The sequence below is a fragment of the Falco biarmicus genome, chromosome 5 (genome assembly GCF_023638135.1).
Source record: "Falco biarmicus isolate bFalBia1 chromosome 5, bFalBia1.pri, whole genome shotgun sequence".
NCBI classification, from domain to species: domain Eukaryota; kingdom Metazoa; phylum Chordata; class Aves; order Falconiformes; family Falconidae; genus Falco; species Falco biarmicus.
In genome coordinates, this window is record NC_079292.1 from 78,846,048 (window position 1) to 78,863,809 (window position 17,762).

The 17,762-nt window shown below is 37.6% G+C and overlaps 1 protein-coding gene across 3 annotated transcripts in view; it reads left to right on the forward strand.

Annotated features, from left to right (window-relative positions):
* The window catches only part of ATXN10 (ataxin 10), a 102,273-nt gene that overhangs the window by 41,726 nt on the left and 42,785 nt on the right, over positions 1 to 17,762 (forward strand). For all 3 annotated transcript variants that reach the window (XM_056340634.1, XM_056340632.1, XM_056340633.1), the window contains exons 7-9: positions 5,258 to 5,414; positions 10,364 to 10,472; positions 13,825 to 13,994. In XM_056340634.1, the coding sequence (XP_056196609.1) occupies positions 5,258 to 5,414; positions 10,364 to 10,472; positions 13,825 to 13,994 (436 nt within the window). The remainder of the gene's footprint in view (positions 1 to 5,257; positions 5,415 to 10,363; positions 10,473 to 13,824; positions 13,995 to 17,762) is intronic.

The window sequence follows — 17,762 nt, forward strand, 5'->3', positions numbered from 1 at the left end:
CTTAATCTATCTTAAGGTAGGGGCTCCGTAACCAGTCACCCAGAAAGACTGTTTTAAGTGAACAAGCTAGATTTAATTCTTTTGGTGGATGTCATGAATGGCAATTTGTTTGTATGTTTTCATAAACCCATTGAAGACAGCCAGGACTGGGTTAGGATGTTCAATTGTACTTAAAGCAGTAGATGTAATCAGTTTTTAGAAAGGATTCGTTGCACACGCTGTGCTACAGATGGTGGTTGGCTACCTTGACTGAAAGAAAGGCTTTTGGTGTAGGTATGTCATGTTTAACCCCAGCTGGTAGCTACGTACTACACAGCCACTTGCTCACTCCCCCTCACCCAGAGGGATGGGGGGAGAACTGGAAAGGAATGTAAAACTCAAGGGCTGAGATAAGAACAATTCAATAAGCAAAGCAAAAGCTGCACACACAAGCAAAGCAAACCAAGGAATTCATTTGCTACTTTCCACAGGCAGGCTGGTGTTCTGCCATCCCCAGGAAATCCAGACTTCATCAGGTGTAACAGTTACTTGGGAAGACAAATGCCATAATGCCAGATGTCCCCCCCTTCCTCCTTCCCCCAGCTTATATACTCAACATGACGTCATATGGTATGGAATACCCCTTTGGCTTGTTCGGGTCACCTGTCCTGGCTGTGTCCTCTCCCAGTTTCCCGTGCCCCTCCAGCCCTCTCACTGGCAGGGCCCAAGAAAAAAGTCCTTGACTTAGTATAAACATTCCCTAACAACAACCAAAAACATCAGTTTGCTGTCAGCATTGTTCTCACACCAAATCCAACACACAGCACTGCACCAGGTACTAAGAAGAAAACTAACTCTGTCTCAACTGAAACCAGGACAAGGTATCATACAGACGATCACATACAGGATAGCTAGTCACAGTGTATTTACTGAATTTGTTATCAACCCCAAGAGTTCTGCAAATCAAGTAAACTCAATTAAATTTTTAAAAAACATAATCACAGTACAGTTTATTATGAATTTGATACTGCTTAATTTACTGTCAAACATACGTAAAAAGTGGTGTAGAAATACTCCTCTTGCAACTGAGCTATAGAAGAAAATTCTGCTGTGGCATCTTCCTGTATAATGTTAGGATATTTAAGAATGCATTCTTTTTGAGATATATGAGGAGACAAATCCAATTCAGATAAAAACATTTTGACTGTCATTAACTGGAGAAAAAAAAATAACCGTATAAACCAAACCATGGGGCATTCATTGTTTCAAAGCGAGACAAGGAGCCTTCACCGCAAGAGTTGCTGCACTGGGTGTCCAGTAAGGCTGACTAAGTCATATAAATGAAGAAAGGACAGATGCGGTATTGAGGTGTCTGGGGAAAGCAGCTTGAGCTCATGAATATGGTCACTCGCTTACAGTATTCTCTATCATGCACATTAAATACGCTTATTTTAAATGTATTTACTGAACGACATGAACTGTGCTGAGAAAGTTTGCGAATACATACATTAGTGGTGACTCTTAAAGTTGGCAGTTGTCTTAGATAACCAAAGTGTATGCAGTTGCATAACCGCAGTTATTTGCACTATTCACAGAATTCGCACTATTCAGAGTATTTCCTGTAATTGAAATCTAGAGCATTTGTGATACAGTGGCCATGGTGCATGCCACGAAGTAGTTCTTGTAGAAGTGGATCTGGAGTCTTGATTTTTCAATTAAAATTCCTGACTTTTGGACAACTTTCCCTTTCATTTCCAAACAAATTTAAGCACTTTGGAGTTGCATGTCTGAGTTTGCAAATGGCCTGAAATAAATACTGTGATAATATGATCAGCTTTTTTAATGGTATTCTGGGTTTGAAAAGCATATGATGATGTGACGATGCCTGTTGTTTCTCTGCAACTGATTATTGCAGAAACATACGGCTACGGTATTGCGCCAAAGGATTGTAGATTCTTGAATTCTTTGCCAGATTTGAGATTTCCCTGCATGTGTGTGTAAGTATTTGGCAGAAATATTTAGAACAAGCCTGTTTTGCTTTAATTCAAGTTAGCCTTGAGCATGGACAATGTAAGTTCATGCCTTGATAGTCCTAATTATTGTAAAATCTTCAAAATTATTACATCTGTGTTGTCCCTTTCAAGAAGGGGTCTTGCTTTAATTAACAGCAACAAAAATGCAACTGAATTGCTTCAGGCATTTTTAAGATGCATCTTTGGTTTTGATTTTTGCGTTATTTCATGTGAAGTGTGCTCAGTGAATGACGTAGCCGTTGATTGAATTACCAGCATTTATGGGGTATGGAAATGGGCACTTAAGTGGTGTAAGCGGCACCACTTCTTGTTTATGTTCAGCTGCAGGGCTGCTAATGACAGTTTTGTGGTGTTTTTTTGTTCTTGGTAATGTTGACAGACACAGAATAGTAGAAGGTAGTGTGGGGTTGTAGTCCTTTGCAAATTTACCAATTTTTGTTTAATAGGATGCTTACAAGTATTGTTCAAAGATGAAAGAATTGGAAGTTTTGAGGAAGGACCTGATTTGTCTCATAGAACTGTTGCTGCCAGTGAAGTTTTTCAGGAAGAAGTCCAGTCACAGAGAGATAATGTTTCAAGTGTCTGGCACTTACTAAGAGGTTATGTAAACCAAGCATGCTTGATACAGAATTGTTTGGGGATAATAAAATTGGTAGAATGTTACAACAGTATTTTTACACAGGCTTAGCAAGACTTCACTTTATTTTGTAATGATGAACATCCAGAATTAAATTGCACTTTAATGCTGTGGTTTATTTGCAGACTGTAGGAGACAGAAATGTGTTTTAGTGATGATTGCGTATTTTCTAAGTTCTTGCCAATTTGTTCAGCTTCAGAAAGAACTGATGGAAATTTGGTTAGGGGGAAATAAAGCAAGAGGTCGACAAAAAAATCTTCTTAAGTGGTGCCTAAAGCAAAGGAAGATGACACTTAATGCATGATCATTTCCAAATAGAAATACAATCATAATTATAATATACAAAATTATATTTTAGATGTTGAACTGAGGGTTACAAAAATTTTTTATGAGACATGCTAAAACTGTTACTACCAGTTGTCGTATCTGTTGTGTTTAGCTATGGGCAAACAAGTAGGAACTGTCATCTGAGTGGCTGACCAGTTGTGAGATTATTTAAAAGAAAAGAGTAAATTGCTTTGTGTGGGAGAACTAACTTGGAAAATTTTGAGTGTCTTGGAAGAAAACTGAGAGAAACAATAGAAGAAAAGAATGTAAGGGAACTTGCACCAGAACAAAAAGAGTTGCTCTCAGGAAATTGGTGGCTGAATGGCAAGGCTTGCTTGAAATTCAAAGGAAAGATGGGCATGTCCTGAATGACTGTGCCTGGAAGAAAACTCAGGAAAACAGTTTTGACATGAATGCCTAAAGAGAACAGCAAATTTTAACACACAACCTGTATGTAATTTCTTTTAATGCCAGTCCTGCTTCTCTGGAAGGATTATGGTTGTCCTAAAGGGCACCCCAATGATTTTGCAAGAGGAAGCGTAATGCAACAGTTTTCCCTATTGGCAACAGTTTCATCTCACTAATACAGTTTATGGAAGTATGTTGTAATCCTCCAGCTTCTTTACAGATGGATTGCTTGTCATTTTTAAACATGTATTATTTGGATTATTGGTGCAACAATAGCTGACTAGAATTCTGTTATGCAGAAAATATTTTATTGGATTAATTCCTGTAATCATAAAGTCTGCGAGCAGCCTGTTTTCTTAGCTGAGCATATGCTTGAAAGGCTCTAAACCTGGTAAAACTGGCATGTAAAATCTAGCCCTGTCTTGGGGATGAATGACGCGTCTGTGCACTCAACTTGATCTTTGTATAGTAAGCCAAATCTGAAAGCTGTCATTCAGTTAGGGGTGTTGGGTAACTGGACTCTGGTAGTTTGTAGATGGGTAAGTTATGGTACCCAGTTGTAACCTACAGAACAAACAGAATGACTGTTCTGTGTCTCTGCTGTGTTGCATACATAAGCGAAGCCTGTGAGAGAGGTTACCAGTGTTTGACAGCTTTCTTTCTGGAGTCCACCCTTTCCCAAATGTGTTGAGCACATTTCTGTGCTACTGTGTTGAAAAAGCTTTTTTGTCGTCGTTCAGATAATTGTTTGCTGCAGCTGTCTTAATGACATTGAGGGTTGAGTTTAGCAAGAACTGAGTAGCTGTTATGTGATTAATAGGGGTAAGTTCTTGGAGGTTAATAAAGCAGTGACCGTGCTTTTTCCACAGAAAAAGACATCTCTCTTCCCCTTGTGACAACCTGCTTGGTAAATTAAAAAAAGAAAAAGCATTTGAACTATTCCACATGTTTAAATGTCAGTCCTTCCATCTGAATTGCAAATATATTAGTGAAAGAAAACCCCAAGCCTGCTCTTGAATTCATTCAATAAATAGTGCTCTTTCAGGTTGAGAGAATTACAGTGGGACTTCACTAACCCATGTGCTCCTCTGCACTGGAGTTGAACAGGGAAGCTGTAGGAGGGTCTTTGCCATGTTAAAGTCCTACTTCCACAAAATACTCCTAGTTTGCCATAACAATACGAAGGTATATTGGTAATAAAATTACATTAACGCTGTTAAAATAAATGACCCCAGTACATTTTATAGGACAGCTTTGTTTATATATCTGCTTACTTGCTAATTTAATACACTAAGGCTTGCTGGGTGTATGAGTAATCAACTTGGCTTTATTTTAGTCCATCTAGCGGCAATTATAAAACAGTTATAAAGAATGCAGTGTGCATATCAATTTTTATTTCTTCTGTTTCTGATCAGAATTGCTTTGGATTTGGGGACGAGAATTAGTGAAGGACTCTGTGCAAGGCAAGGGCTGTGAAAAGCTGGTATTTTCAAACGGAAGCTGGCATATACTCTGTGTTTGTTCTGCTGAACTTAACAACAGCTTTTAAGAGCTGTTTTGCTGGAAATTTTAGACATACGGAATATGCAGTCACACTAATGTTGTGTTACAACATAAGAAATTAGAAATTTAAATAGACTTGACTGTCTGGCCAGATTGTATTAAATGAATGATGAATTAAATTAATAGCGTGCAGAAATAAACCAGCAAGCAGGAACTGATTGCTGTTCATAAACATTCTTATTTTTAAAAATCAGCTCTGTTACTAGCATGCTAATTGTTTGTATAGTTTTTAACAACTGTATCTGCTTATTTTCCTGATAATTCTATATGGCTTACTGAATTTGATTAACAGGTTGTTTTCTAATTCTAGAGTTACTTTGTTGGAGCTGATGATGGAGAAAGTAAGTGAGAAGAACCCAGTTACCAGTGAAGAAATTAATGTGTTTATGAGACATGCTGACTTCCTTGTAGGATGTTTCCAAGAGAAATGTGAAGCAGTGCTCAAGTTAACTTCTGGAGAAGATGAGGTATGACTGATAAAAAGCCATTATAGTACCAGAATCTGAAGTGGTGAGTTTTCACTGCCACAACTACCCAAATGGCACTTGTGTACATTCCTAGTTTATATAGGGAAAGTAGTAGCAGAGTTCACAATAGAATCTGTGAGACAGAAGCCCAATTTTGCTTTTAAGGATGACAAAGAATACAGTACTTTGAGATAAAAATAAATATACCACATTGTTAAAGAATGTTCAAGTTGTCATGTGTTTGGATGTTTTATTATGTTCTTTCTAAGGATCACTTCTGTAACTTATTTGGGTTGTGAATTACATTTTACTAAAATATGAATCAAAACCTAATATGTTTATTTGTAGGTGGGAAGCAGCATTTCCACACCCAACTGGGGTAAAAATGGAGTAAATGCCTTTTTTTTTTTTTTTCTTTTTTTTTTTTTTTTTATCTAGAAGTACTAAAGTAAATCTTGGGGGAGTTTTAAAACAGAGATAACTGATGATAACTTGATAATTAATACATCATTAAGTTCCCAAATAGTTGTTCTTTGAAAATGTATTTGGCTGCTTGTAAGGCAGGCGCTCCTGATCTGTTTGTGATGTGAACATCAGGTTCTGATCATGGAGAACCTGATCCAGGGTGTGTGACTGGCTGAGCGCAGGGGAGCTGTCTGAAGTATATAGCCATCCTCCCTGCAGGAGGGGGCTTTTGTTATCGACTCTTCACCATTTCCCAATGATTTGGGGCGCTCTGGTGGACCTTACGTCCGAGAAGGCAGCAGTCCTGGGGCCAGCTAGCATCTGCAGCATCGAGTTGCAGAGTTTGCTGGGCTCTTAAGTGGCAGACAGCTCTTGTCTCCTGAGCACCCAGACACTTGCCCCAATTCCAGTCCACTTGGAAGAAATCCGTTATTGCTTCACACTTAATGAACTGGTTCTGTTGAGGGTGGCCACAATGAGGTCCCTTTGCAAGCTAAATAGGAAGGCTTTTATGGGTCACAGATGGTTTGTGGGTTGCACTTTGGGAACCTCTGATGCAGAGCTCTGTCCTGGATGGCCTTATTTTGTTTCCTCCTTACAAAGTATCCAAGAGTTGCTGGCTATTGCCACACCATACAGGGCAGTAAGGAGGTTTAGGCCATCTAAGGGTAGAGGCCTTTTTAATATGGTGTTCTGTTTTTCCTCTTGGTACCAACAGCCTGCTTGAAGATCTAACAATGCCTTTGGGAATACAGAAAGCAACTTGCACCATAACTTGCAGTGGCCTTATTTGTGTGGTGTTAAGTCATCATATTGTTAGCAGGCAGTGCCAGGTTGTACTGGTCTCAGTTCTTGATTACTCTCATAAAGTTTTAATACTTTCAGCTGATTCGGGGGTGAGTCTTTTTTTTTTTTTAAAGACAACTACCTAGAAAACAAAAAGCCTGAGAAATCTAGTATGTTTTAGTCAGGCGTAGAATTAGTTAATGACTGATTCTCACTGATTAATCATGCTTAGTTTCAGAAGTGTAATTAACACATTGTCTTAATAAGATATTTTAAAAGATGTTTCAAAATAAGTCACACCTAGCTTCTATCTTGCCAAGTGACCACAGTGGTATGTAGAAATTTTTTTACCCAATATAAATGTAGTAAGAAGCATTTTCCTGTTAAAACAAAATTAACCTATAATAGTTTAATTTGTAGAAACTCTTGAGAATGGCTGTCGTGATTTACTGAGTGAAAAAATACTGATCTTTAAATGCTCTTATGATAGTTACACAGTGCTGTACATGCCAATTTTTTTTGTATTTGTTTAAATAGAAGAATTTTAAATTATATTGAGAGGTGTTATGAAAAGATATTAAAGATATTAAAAAAAAAATTTTAAAAAAACCAAAACAAACCCCCCCAAAACCCAGCAACCACACAGCAGTCTCTTCAATCTCTTCTTATCTGTCCAAGAAGCACAGCTTCCCCCAACTGCTTAGGCAAAGTTACGTTGGAAAACTTAACTGTCTACTTCTGGAAAAGTTATCAGCTTGGCAGTAAGAGGACATATACTGAGATGATTCCACTCCCGCTCCCACCACCTTTTTTTTTTTTGTTTTGTTTTTGTTTAATCCTGTATGGTTACTTTTCAAGTATTCTGTGGTTTCAGTTCTTGGAAAAAAAAGTTTGTTTGCGCCCAGCAGAAGGAGGTCTCTGTCCAACTTGAAGGTGCTGGGACAGCAGTATTCAGAATATTACTGTATAACTTGTCTTGGTCGACACTGACTTTTTATTCTTCTCTCACATAAACATGATGTATGACAACTTGAGTTTCACTGTTTGGTGGGAAATGTGGATCATTTAATGAGCACAAAATATAAGTCATAATAGCTGAATAAATGGAGAGCAATGACAAAATAGTTTAAAAATGGTTTTTTAAAAGTGTATTTAGTGTATAGATTTATTCATAACATGTGCTTGCCTTGGGAAAACAGAAATTCCAGTTTAATTTATAAAACTATTTCTTTTCCTACTGGAAATTATCAAAAATTGCACCAATTTCTCCTTGATTATATAAATATTGTAGTTTCTGCACGAGTTGTATTTAACTGAAAAAAAATCAGTTGCACATGTAGAGTCTGTCATTAGAAATGCTTTAGGCAACAACTGTGATATTAAACTAAGTTCTGCCTGGACTTTTCTGTGACTCTGAAGCCAAGTGCCTTGGTCAGGCTATGTCTGTACTAGTAAGCTGTCACACACTTTAAAACTGCATGACCATGTTTGAAATCTGCGTTTTGGGACAGTCCTTGAACTGGCCTGACTCCCAAAAATGTTGTCTGGGTGTCCCATCCACTGTTTAATTTATTATATGTAAACACTGCCTTTTTTCCCCAAGGAACCTCAGGTCGTCTTGCTTCCATCTTAAGCCAATGAAAAGCTAATCATATGCTTCTGCAGTGCTTAAACCAGTGTTTAAAATAGCTTTTCCATTATAAGCCTGCCTTCAGCATCAGTTTGCTTTCGCTAACTTTCAACCATACTTGCAAAATAAAACCCATCCCTGGATTTTAAGTTCTTATTTCCTTTCTTTATAAGGAACATCTTTTCTGAGTCTCTCTCAAAGTAGGTTGATTTAAAAACCTCTTTAATTATTTCCTTACTTTTCAAATTATATCCACATCAAGATGGCTGTCAGATTTCAAAATGTTCCAGGTTTCAAACAGCATCTTGTCACTTAACTTAAAAAGGAAAAATTATGCTTTATTGCCTTTCTTTTGTACAGGTGTAGGGAAAAAAAAAAAAAAGCATAAAGATTGGGAAGTTGCTGGGGAGAACCCAACCAGAGATGTTTAAACTGTTTTTTGGAAGTATTAAGTTGCAAATGTGAATAAGAATTTAGAGGTTCTTTTGTCCTTTTTAAATAATCTGTTCCTCTTCTCAAATCTAGATGGAACAGTTGCTGAACTAAGCCAGATTGTGGGATAAAAGAAAGGGAGAGATTGTAGTATAAAACCCTGGGAAGGAATATGTAGAAGACGCTGAAGAAAGACATTTAAAAAAGGCAGTGGGGTGAAAAAGGGTAAGGCTGAGAAAAGAAAAGCCATACCTCGTGGTATCAACTGCTATAGAGCTTGCATTATGTGCATAGGTAATGGGGTACACATAGGCAACAAGGGCTGTTGTACCTTACTGGTGTGATTTATCGCTGCCTATTGATATTTGTGTGCTTAAAGCACATAAGCTTTTCTTGTGCAAAGGTAAGCGTTAAGTATATGAGCTGAAGAGGCTTTTGGTTAAGCTACTGTCTTGTAACAATGCAAAATGGCCTTAAAATTGTAAATACCTGCTTACTGAAACACAGTTTGAGTATTCCTACTTCATAACAACACAATGACCAAAGTATTCAGAGGCTGTGTGTGTGCTGTTGAAAGCAATTTATTGGATAACTCGGTGCAAGACTTGAACCTTCCTACACCTGCATGAGGAAAAAAAAAAATAAAATACAGCTTTAGGACCTGGATCCTATACTGATTTGTTGTCTTCAAGGAGCATGGGAAGGAGCAAAGAGTGTATGTAATTGTAGTACTTAACTGAAATAATCAACAATAGTGTTCACAAATTGTGATATTGATTATATGGATTCAAAAATATTACACTGTTGGTAAGAAAACATCTCTTTGTCCTAGACCATACAAGAAAGGAATAGTTACTGTGGCCTGTGTCTGAGCCTTTTCAAGGCTGCTTGCAGTTTACATACCACACCTTGTGTGGAATCATCTTGCAGTCAGAGTCTGGTTCTTGAGCAATATGTGGTGTTCCAAATTATGGCATACATTCTTAAGGTAGTTTCTGTAAGTGCTGGATTGTCCTTATAAGCACATATCAACACAGTCTGTGAGAAAAAATAGTTCTCTGGCTGAATAAATAATATGCAAATAAAATTGTGTGTCTCATACCTAACCAAAATGCTGCATCTATGATCCCAATCCTATTTACCCAAGAATAATGTAAATTCTCGCAGCCAAAGTTCATTTGACCACAGAACTTTACAGAATTCCTGCGGACAACAAATTGGTGTCTTGCAGGCGGTGTTTGTGTCTTTAAAGTGGGACGCTCCTACTGAATAAACTCAAAGAAAACATTTATACAGAAATAATTTTCTCAGCTAGTAATTTTCTGTATTTCTCCTTTTGGAAGCTACTGTGTTTTTGTTAAAATTTTATCCCTTATGGCTCTGTTTTGGTTTCCCTATGATTTTATAAGGCACATATAACACTGTTTGACTTTTGAAAATAATTTATTGCAATGTAATACATTATTGTTATTGTAAGAAGCTGTCCTTGTTTTATATAAATTTATTCTTGGGTGTTTAGAAGACCTGCAAGGAATCTGAGGTGCTGAGAGTTCCCGTCCTCTGTTTAGATTGTCAGTTTTATGTTCTTATGGTAATCTTCATAAGTCATTTTCAGAAATTTAAATTTCATTTACAGGAAGCACTGGTTACAGTTCGTCTTCTTGATGTTCTTTGTGAAATGACATCAAACAACGGACAGCTAGAACATCTACAGGCTTTGCCTGGTTTGCTTGAAACAGCCATAGGTGAGTGAAAAGCCACAAAGTTTATGAACTGTTGGCTTGCTCCAAATCATGTTGCTCTGTGAATGAAAACATGTTTTTCACAACTGGTGGTAATTATGATTCTGACCTTTTAATAAAATAAATAAATAGGAGATTAAGGTAATCTACATTTTCAAATATTTGATTTGTTCCTGGAATTTTTCTGCTTCTCTACTTGCTCTGTTAGCTCCTATGACTCAACAGAGCCTTGATTCAACTGTCAGCAATGTGCTATTTATACAGTAAGAGTTGTGCAAAGGACAGCTGCTTCCTATGTTCTTCCACTGGCTGAATGTGTGTGGAAGAATTTCCTCAAGAAGGAGAAAAAGGATTTTTCCATGTCTGTTCCCTTCTGTTTCCCAGATTCCTGAAAACAAACTAAGTACAGTCTGAATATTCTTAACCAAATTCAGTGACTTGTAAAGGTCAGTTTGAAAGAAGATTTCTTCTGCTAAGAAACAACAGGGAAAGAAGGGCTGTACACAAAGAAAATTAAGCCAGGATGGTCCAGAGAGACACTATATACTCAGGGAGTAAAGAGGAGGAAATATACATGTACTGACCAGTGCCTTCCTAAATTTTAGCGCTTTGAGACTGGTGCATCCCACCATTTTCTGAGAAAATTATAAAAAGTTATGGATTTTAAAGAAAAACATGTAATATTTTGGCTAAAAAAAAAAAAAAAAAAACCAACCAAAAAAAGAAAAAGGCTGTTAACTGTGACCATTTTGATATAAGGGTCCTTGTTGTAAAAAAAAAAAAAACCAACCAAAAACCAAAAACAAAGCCAAAAAAAACCCTACCAAAAACAAAATCACAGAAAAATCCAACCACCACCAAACAAACAAAAAGAAACCCCAGCCAAGCCTCTGTTTTTTTATGACAGGTCCATAGTTTTATTACTTATAGTAAGATGATGAACAAGATCTATCTTGTGTCTGGTGTTTTGAGGAAACTCAAGTTACTCATTGTAACATCTGAATACTTGTAAAAGTCTTTCAATTTAAATGGGAATTTCAAGGAGCTGCAGATCAGTTAAGTCTGGAAGCCTACAGGCCAGTCCTTTCCGTAGCTGTGTGCAGAATGGCTTTTCTCTACAGCTGTCTCCAGGCTAATGAAACCGGTGCAGGCTAGAACATTGCTACCATCCCACGTGCTCTCAGCCAAGAGGAATTTATCAACTCCTATAGTTTCTCTTCTTTAAGACTACGTTTTGGCTATAAGACTCCAGACTTTAATCCTGGATTAGCAAAACCAGCAAGAAAAATCTGTATTGTGTTACATCACCTTCAGTATTTAGTTCTGTAGACCAAAAAAAATAAGGATAGATAGTGCAAAAGATTTTCATCTAACAGATCTTCTATTGGAGCGGTTCTTTTCAGTTTATATCATGAGAAATTTCTTTTGGGGAATTACTAAAAGATTGATCAAAAGATCTGAAAAAATATCTGAATGATCTCCTAACTGTCAACTAAGGAGTGTGTTTTGCTATTTTCATTAATCTGGGGATTAAGTTAGACAGTAATACTGCAGTGTTAACAATATTTTTAGTGCTGTTAACAGTTTGATTGCATGGTGTTTGGGGAATATCACCAGGGGAGGTAAATGTTTTTTTGGGTTGGGAGGCATTTTGGAATAATTGCTTTTTGGGTTAATGAGAGAATGGCAGACTGAGGTGTCCTTTAGTTGAGAGTATGTGTGACATCCTGGCAGCAGTTGCTGTGTTGTGCTGCTGTACAATGTGAGAAGAGCACTGTTCTCTCTGTGTTGGCATCATGCATGGACGGTGGCTGTTTGTCTTCTACCTTCTCCTGGACTTCTTTTTCCAGTAACATGCACTGCTCATTGCATTTTTGTCTGCACTGTAATAAAATTTCAAGGGTTTTATTATACTTTTTTTTTTTTTGGAGGGGGTGCCTTTTTTTTATCCTTTTGTTCAGGGGTCCCTTTTAAGGGCAGGCAGAATGTTTGGGAGGACCATGGAATTCCCTCTTACATGTTTGTGTGTGGGAAAAGACTAAGACGATAACGCAAGGAAGCACATGAAGTGGAATGCCATGAGAAGGATGTGAGACACTGCCAATTTTCATGGATTTAAAACACCAAACAAATTCCAGTGAGCGAAGATTGTGTTCAAAGCTATTTTATGATGATATTTTTTAGGTGCAATCAGGAGATTGTTTTTTCCTAGTAGTTCAAAATACGAACAAATATAAGTGGTAGCTGTCATACGGGAGGCCTCTAGGCCCTATTGTAGTTTCATATTAAAAAAAACCAACCTGCCAAAAATGTAGTTTTGTCTTTATCAGGACAGAGGTGTTTTCTTTTCTTCTCCTGTATCAGCTATCTGGGAGTGAAACTATGATATGATGACCTGTGAAGTTTCTTCTAATTTAAATCCAGGAGATCTAGTGCCCATTCCAATATGGATGTTACATTTGGAACAGAAGGAGCACGGTGCAGAATTACTGCCCTGTGCTGTAACTTGGGTTTGCTATATCTTTATTGTTTCGGTGTAAGTTGCATGAAGCATCTTGGGGACAATGGCATGCCAGGGCATTTATTAGTATTGCAGGTCACTTAGAGGAGAAATTCTTCTTAATTTTTAAATATAGGCGTGGCCTTTATTGAATTGGCTTCTCAGCTGTACAAGCTCTCAGGCATTCACATGATTCCAACTTTTCTTCTGGGTGTGCTCTCTTTGTGGAATGTTGTTTTCACAGATTTTAGTTTCCCTTCTCTCTGATTTCTCTCTGGAGCACTGTAGAAAAAAAAATCCTGGCTGCTTTAAGCTAGCATTTAACATACAGGAACACTAGTGTTTCTTGATTGCCAAGGTTGTGGCACTGAAGGATTTGTAAAGATGTGTCAAGGTGCTAGATGTACTCAAAATCTATTCTTATACTACAGAGCTAGGAGCAGACTGGAGAAGAGAGAAAAAAGTAATTCTGTGATTGGTATGTGTCGCTGTGACAAGCTTGAACTAAAGGAAAAACTTGGTTTTAGCGGTGTATTTACAGTGCCAGAATCATCAACAGCCCACAAGTTCTGATTCTTCAAGTAGCGACCTATAGCACCAACCTTCAGACTTCATGTCTGAACTACGAAAGTGTGTCAAAAAGATGTGAAAATACCTTCTGACCTCGGGATGGCCTTTATGGTTATACTAGCACAAATTAAGAAATACAGAAAGCTTTCAAAGTTCTTTTGACATATTACTGAATATCTGCAATTGTTGGTTAACTTTGAACCTAACAACTAGTACTAAAGCTCTGTGCAAAGTGAATACTAATTTTCATCTGGTAATTAAATAAAGTGTTCTTGTTTTCTATAGATACCCTGAGATTAACTCATCTTGCTGGGAAACAGTCTGTAAATATTTTCACTGCTACACACGCTATGGCAGGGCAGGAAGAAATTTCACATCCAGCTGTGGATTTTAAATCTCATCTCATTCGTTTGATTGGAAATTTGTGTTACAAAAATAAGGAAAACCAAGATAAGGTAAGTTTGTACATTTTTGTGGCAGAACTCTTACATGTGAACAGATGCGTTATGGCTGACCATGACCTTACTGATGAAAATATATATTGTTGATCTACAAATAGAGGTTAGAATTGGTCATGTAAAGGAGTTTTTTTTTTTTTCTCATGTCTTTGAATTACTATCACAGGTATGCTAACTTTTTAATAACTATTTAGTATGTGCCTGTCTTCCTTCTACTTCAGTCCTAGAGAATGCAAACCAGTGCCTAATTCCTTTGTTTTCACATTTGCACTTACTTGAAAAGAAAATGTCTGAGACTAAACCTCAACTTCCCTTTGAAGGGAAATGGATGGGAATTGTTGCATGAACTTAATGTTTGAATTAGTCCCTAACGCTTCCCCTCAACTTAAGATTTTTTTCATGCTGCTTTAAAAATGTCCATCTATTTCCATCAAATCACTTTGAACAATTTAACTTCAGAATTCTGGTGTGGAAAATTAGTTTTGTTTCCACACTTAGGAAAAAGAGGAAACAGCAGCATGTTTTTAAATACAAAACCTTTTTTTCGTAGGGTGATAAAAGATGTGGCTTTCCTCCAGGACTTGTTAGACTAACCTAATTTCAGCAAGAAAAGAAATCATGAAATAATGTTGTCTTACAGTTCAACTGGGCACTTCCAAATACCCAGCAGATTACTTTTCTCATTTGGCCTAAGCAACCACGTAGCATATTACAGTAGCCTCACCTCAGTGAGAAGCTTATGTTTCTCTAGTTCTTCCTTGTGAGTTTCTGGTAGAGAAACCTGGTGTTCATTCCCATATCTTCCTTTTCTCTTAGAAGTGTCTTTCCTTATGGCAGCCTTATCCTGGAAGGAAATGGTCTTGAGTAGCTTCTAGTATTGATATTTGTTATTGAACAGGGACATTTGGGATTGTTTTCCTTTCTTTATTTTGAATCAGTTTCACCTGCTCTCAAGGAAGTAATTTTTAGGCTGCAAAATGGAAAAGACAGAAGAAAGACTATATCAAAGTAGGAACAAAGGAGATAACGGAGTATTTTTACTTCTTTCTTGTGTTGGCAAATGAGGCCCATGTCAGTGAGTACCCAAAATACAGTAATTAATACTGGTTACTCTACAGGACGTTCCATATGATGAGATACTCTGAGTGTAATTCTGTGTTGCCAAAGAGTGATTGAGACACTGAGTACTGAAAAATCAATCTCTTAGGAGCTTCTCTGTTTCTTAAGTTTTAAAATGTTTTATTACTTTATTTTGTGGAGATAATAGATTCTTTTGTACTGGTGCTATCAAATCTGGTTTCAACTGCTTCAGTGTCTACCAGGTTAGACTTTTATAATGGCAGCAGGGCATTTTCATAGCAAATGGGAGGAATGCTCCCATTTCCTTGTATTTTTTGTCTGCAGAGTACAGAAATGTAAAATCTGAGGAATGCTCCCCTCTTTGTCTGATAAATGCTAGTAATCTGGGCATATAGATGGGAAATACAGGAATGATCCTCCCTTTTCCCATTCATACTACAGTATATAATAAAATATTTCAGTATTTCAGAAAAATACTATTAATCCTGTTAATCATTTTTGCATAGCTCTGTCTCTGACCCGTTATGATGTAATATGTGTTTTATGTTAGTGAAATACATTTTTTGTGGAATACCTTATGATAGTGGAGGGGAGCGGGTTGCTTTCATTTTGAAAGGGTTGATTTACTGCTTATTGTTCATTTCTGCTGGGATTTTCAAAGGCCCCTGGAGCAATTAGGCATGCAGGCTTAGTGTTTTCAATGGAAGTTGGGTATTAACTTGCCTTAAACTGCCTGCAAATATTATTGCTTCATGATGTCTTGAAAATTACTTAGATTCTTGTGTGTGATATCATGGAACATTATTTAACTGTTGTTGAAACTTTAGAAATGCCAATATTATGATATCCCATCTGTACTTTCAGTTTATTTCATACATTTAAATTGGTTCTAATAAATGCACTTGTCATCTTTAAGGCATTTTCCATACATAGACAAGTGTTTGTGAGGATGGGGCAAGCAACCCATCTGAAATTTTGAAATGATCGAAATGTTCAGTGATGCATGGGTTAGACCTGGACTGAATGAAAACAGGCTTTGTGGGTTCCCACATCTCTTTTCAGAGAACTGTCTCACAATATAGGTCTTATTTTATATCCATTATTTGGTTTACACACAGTTTACTTTCTGTATTCAAGCAAAAATAACGTAATACATAGTAGTTGTGTGGTTTACATAACAAGCAAACTGACCGTGCATCTGAGAGACCTTGGGTTTTTACCATTAGCTGTTGCTTTTGTGTGACTTATGTGTGAGTTGTAGGTACCAGCTGGGGAAGGGGCTTTCTCTTCAGCCAATGTAGCTGCTTGCCTGGCATGAGAGGGTTGCACATAACTTACCAAAGGCTCTTTAACAGCACTTTTAGTATCCTGACTCTTTAATGAACCGAGGCTTTCACACTTGTTTTCTCTAAAATTTTTCTCTTAACTTCCAGTCCCAGTAGAGCTTTTTCCCAGTAAAAATGATAATGCGCTAATAAACAGAGTAATAGTATGCTACTAATAATAAAAGTATAGCCCCTGTTTTTATAATATAACCTTAGTGCTTGGTATTGGTCTGCCTGACTTGTTCTGAAAACATAAGTAGAGCCCAAGCAGTGACTTGGGCAAAGCCCTCCAAGTCGACAGAGCTGCATCACTGTCTTCAGGAGCTTCTTCAAGAGTTGAGTGACAACCTGTTTGTTCTCTGGGAGGTGCATCTTGAGCCAGGCTACGCCTTATGTGTGCGTGTCTCCTGAAGTACAGGGGTGCAGTCCTGCTGCACAGGGTGCTAGCGACAGAGTTAAAGCAACAGAGAATGCCTGGAGTGGGAGGATAATTGCTCTGCAAAGGCTGCTTCTCTGTTCATGGTCTCCACCTGCTATAAGAACAAAAATTTCAGGGGATTAGTGCACTGGTTTGTTGGCAGTGTTGAAAAATCTTGTAATGCTTTGGAACAGAGAGTAGTGCTTTATTGCTTCTTCACTTTCTGTTTAAAATAATTCTTTGCTTTTAAAAAGAATTCTTTAGCTTGTACTCTGGTAGCATTAGGAATGCGTTCTTTACATCTTTTCTTCCTCATAGTTTTATTTACACAATTGTGGTAAGTTCTTAAAGATACAAGGGAGTGGGCAGACCTTTAAGCTGTAAACTGAGGTGCAGTTATTAAAATAGGTCTTTCCAGGCTTACTGCCCACTTGCATGTTTTGAGAAGTTGGATGGGTTGGTATTGTAAGAAAAGTGTCTGATAAAATGTTTATTCTGGGCTGATAAATGTTGGGTACCTGCATGTCCTGAGTTGCACGCACTCTTGCATGAAGAGAAGAGAAGAACAAATAAAAGTGCTGTACTTATGACACCAAGTCTTGAGCTAGTTCTGTGTCAAACCCACCAGGAGCCTGCAATGCATGTGCAGTTCTTCTGTGCTTTCTTTCCTCTGTAGGAGGAAGAGCTGCAAGAATTATTATCATACATGTGGGGCAGTCCGGTGGCTTATATTTTGGTATGTGTCCTTCACAAAGATGCATTGCATGTTTTTATTAAATATATGGCAAGGAATGAGGTGGGTTCTCAGGCTGAGCAAGGAGTGGAGGTTTTGGCTGGTGCTTGAAGAATGAATTTATCAGAAGGGAAGGTAAGAATTCCTCCATACTCCCCTCACCTTGTTTGACTTGCCTCCTTGAACACCTCAGTTTTATCATCTGGACA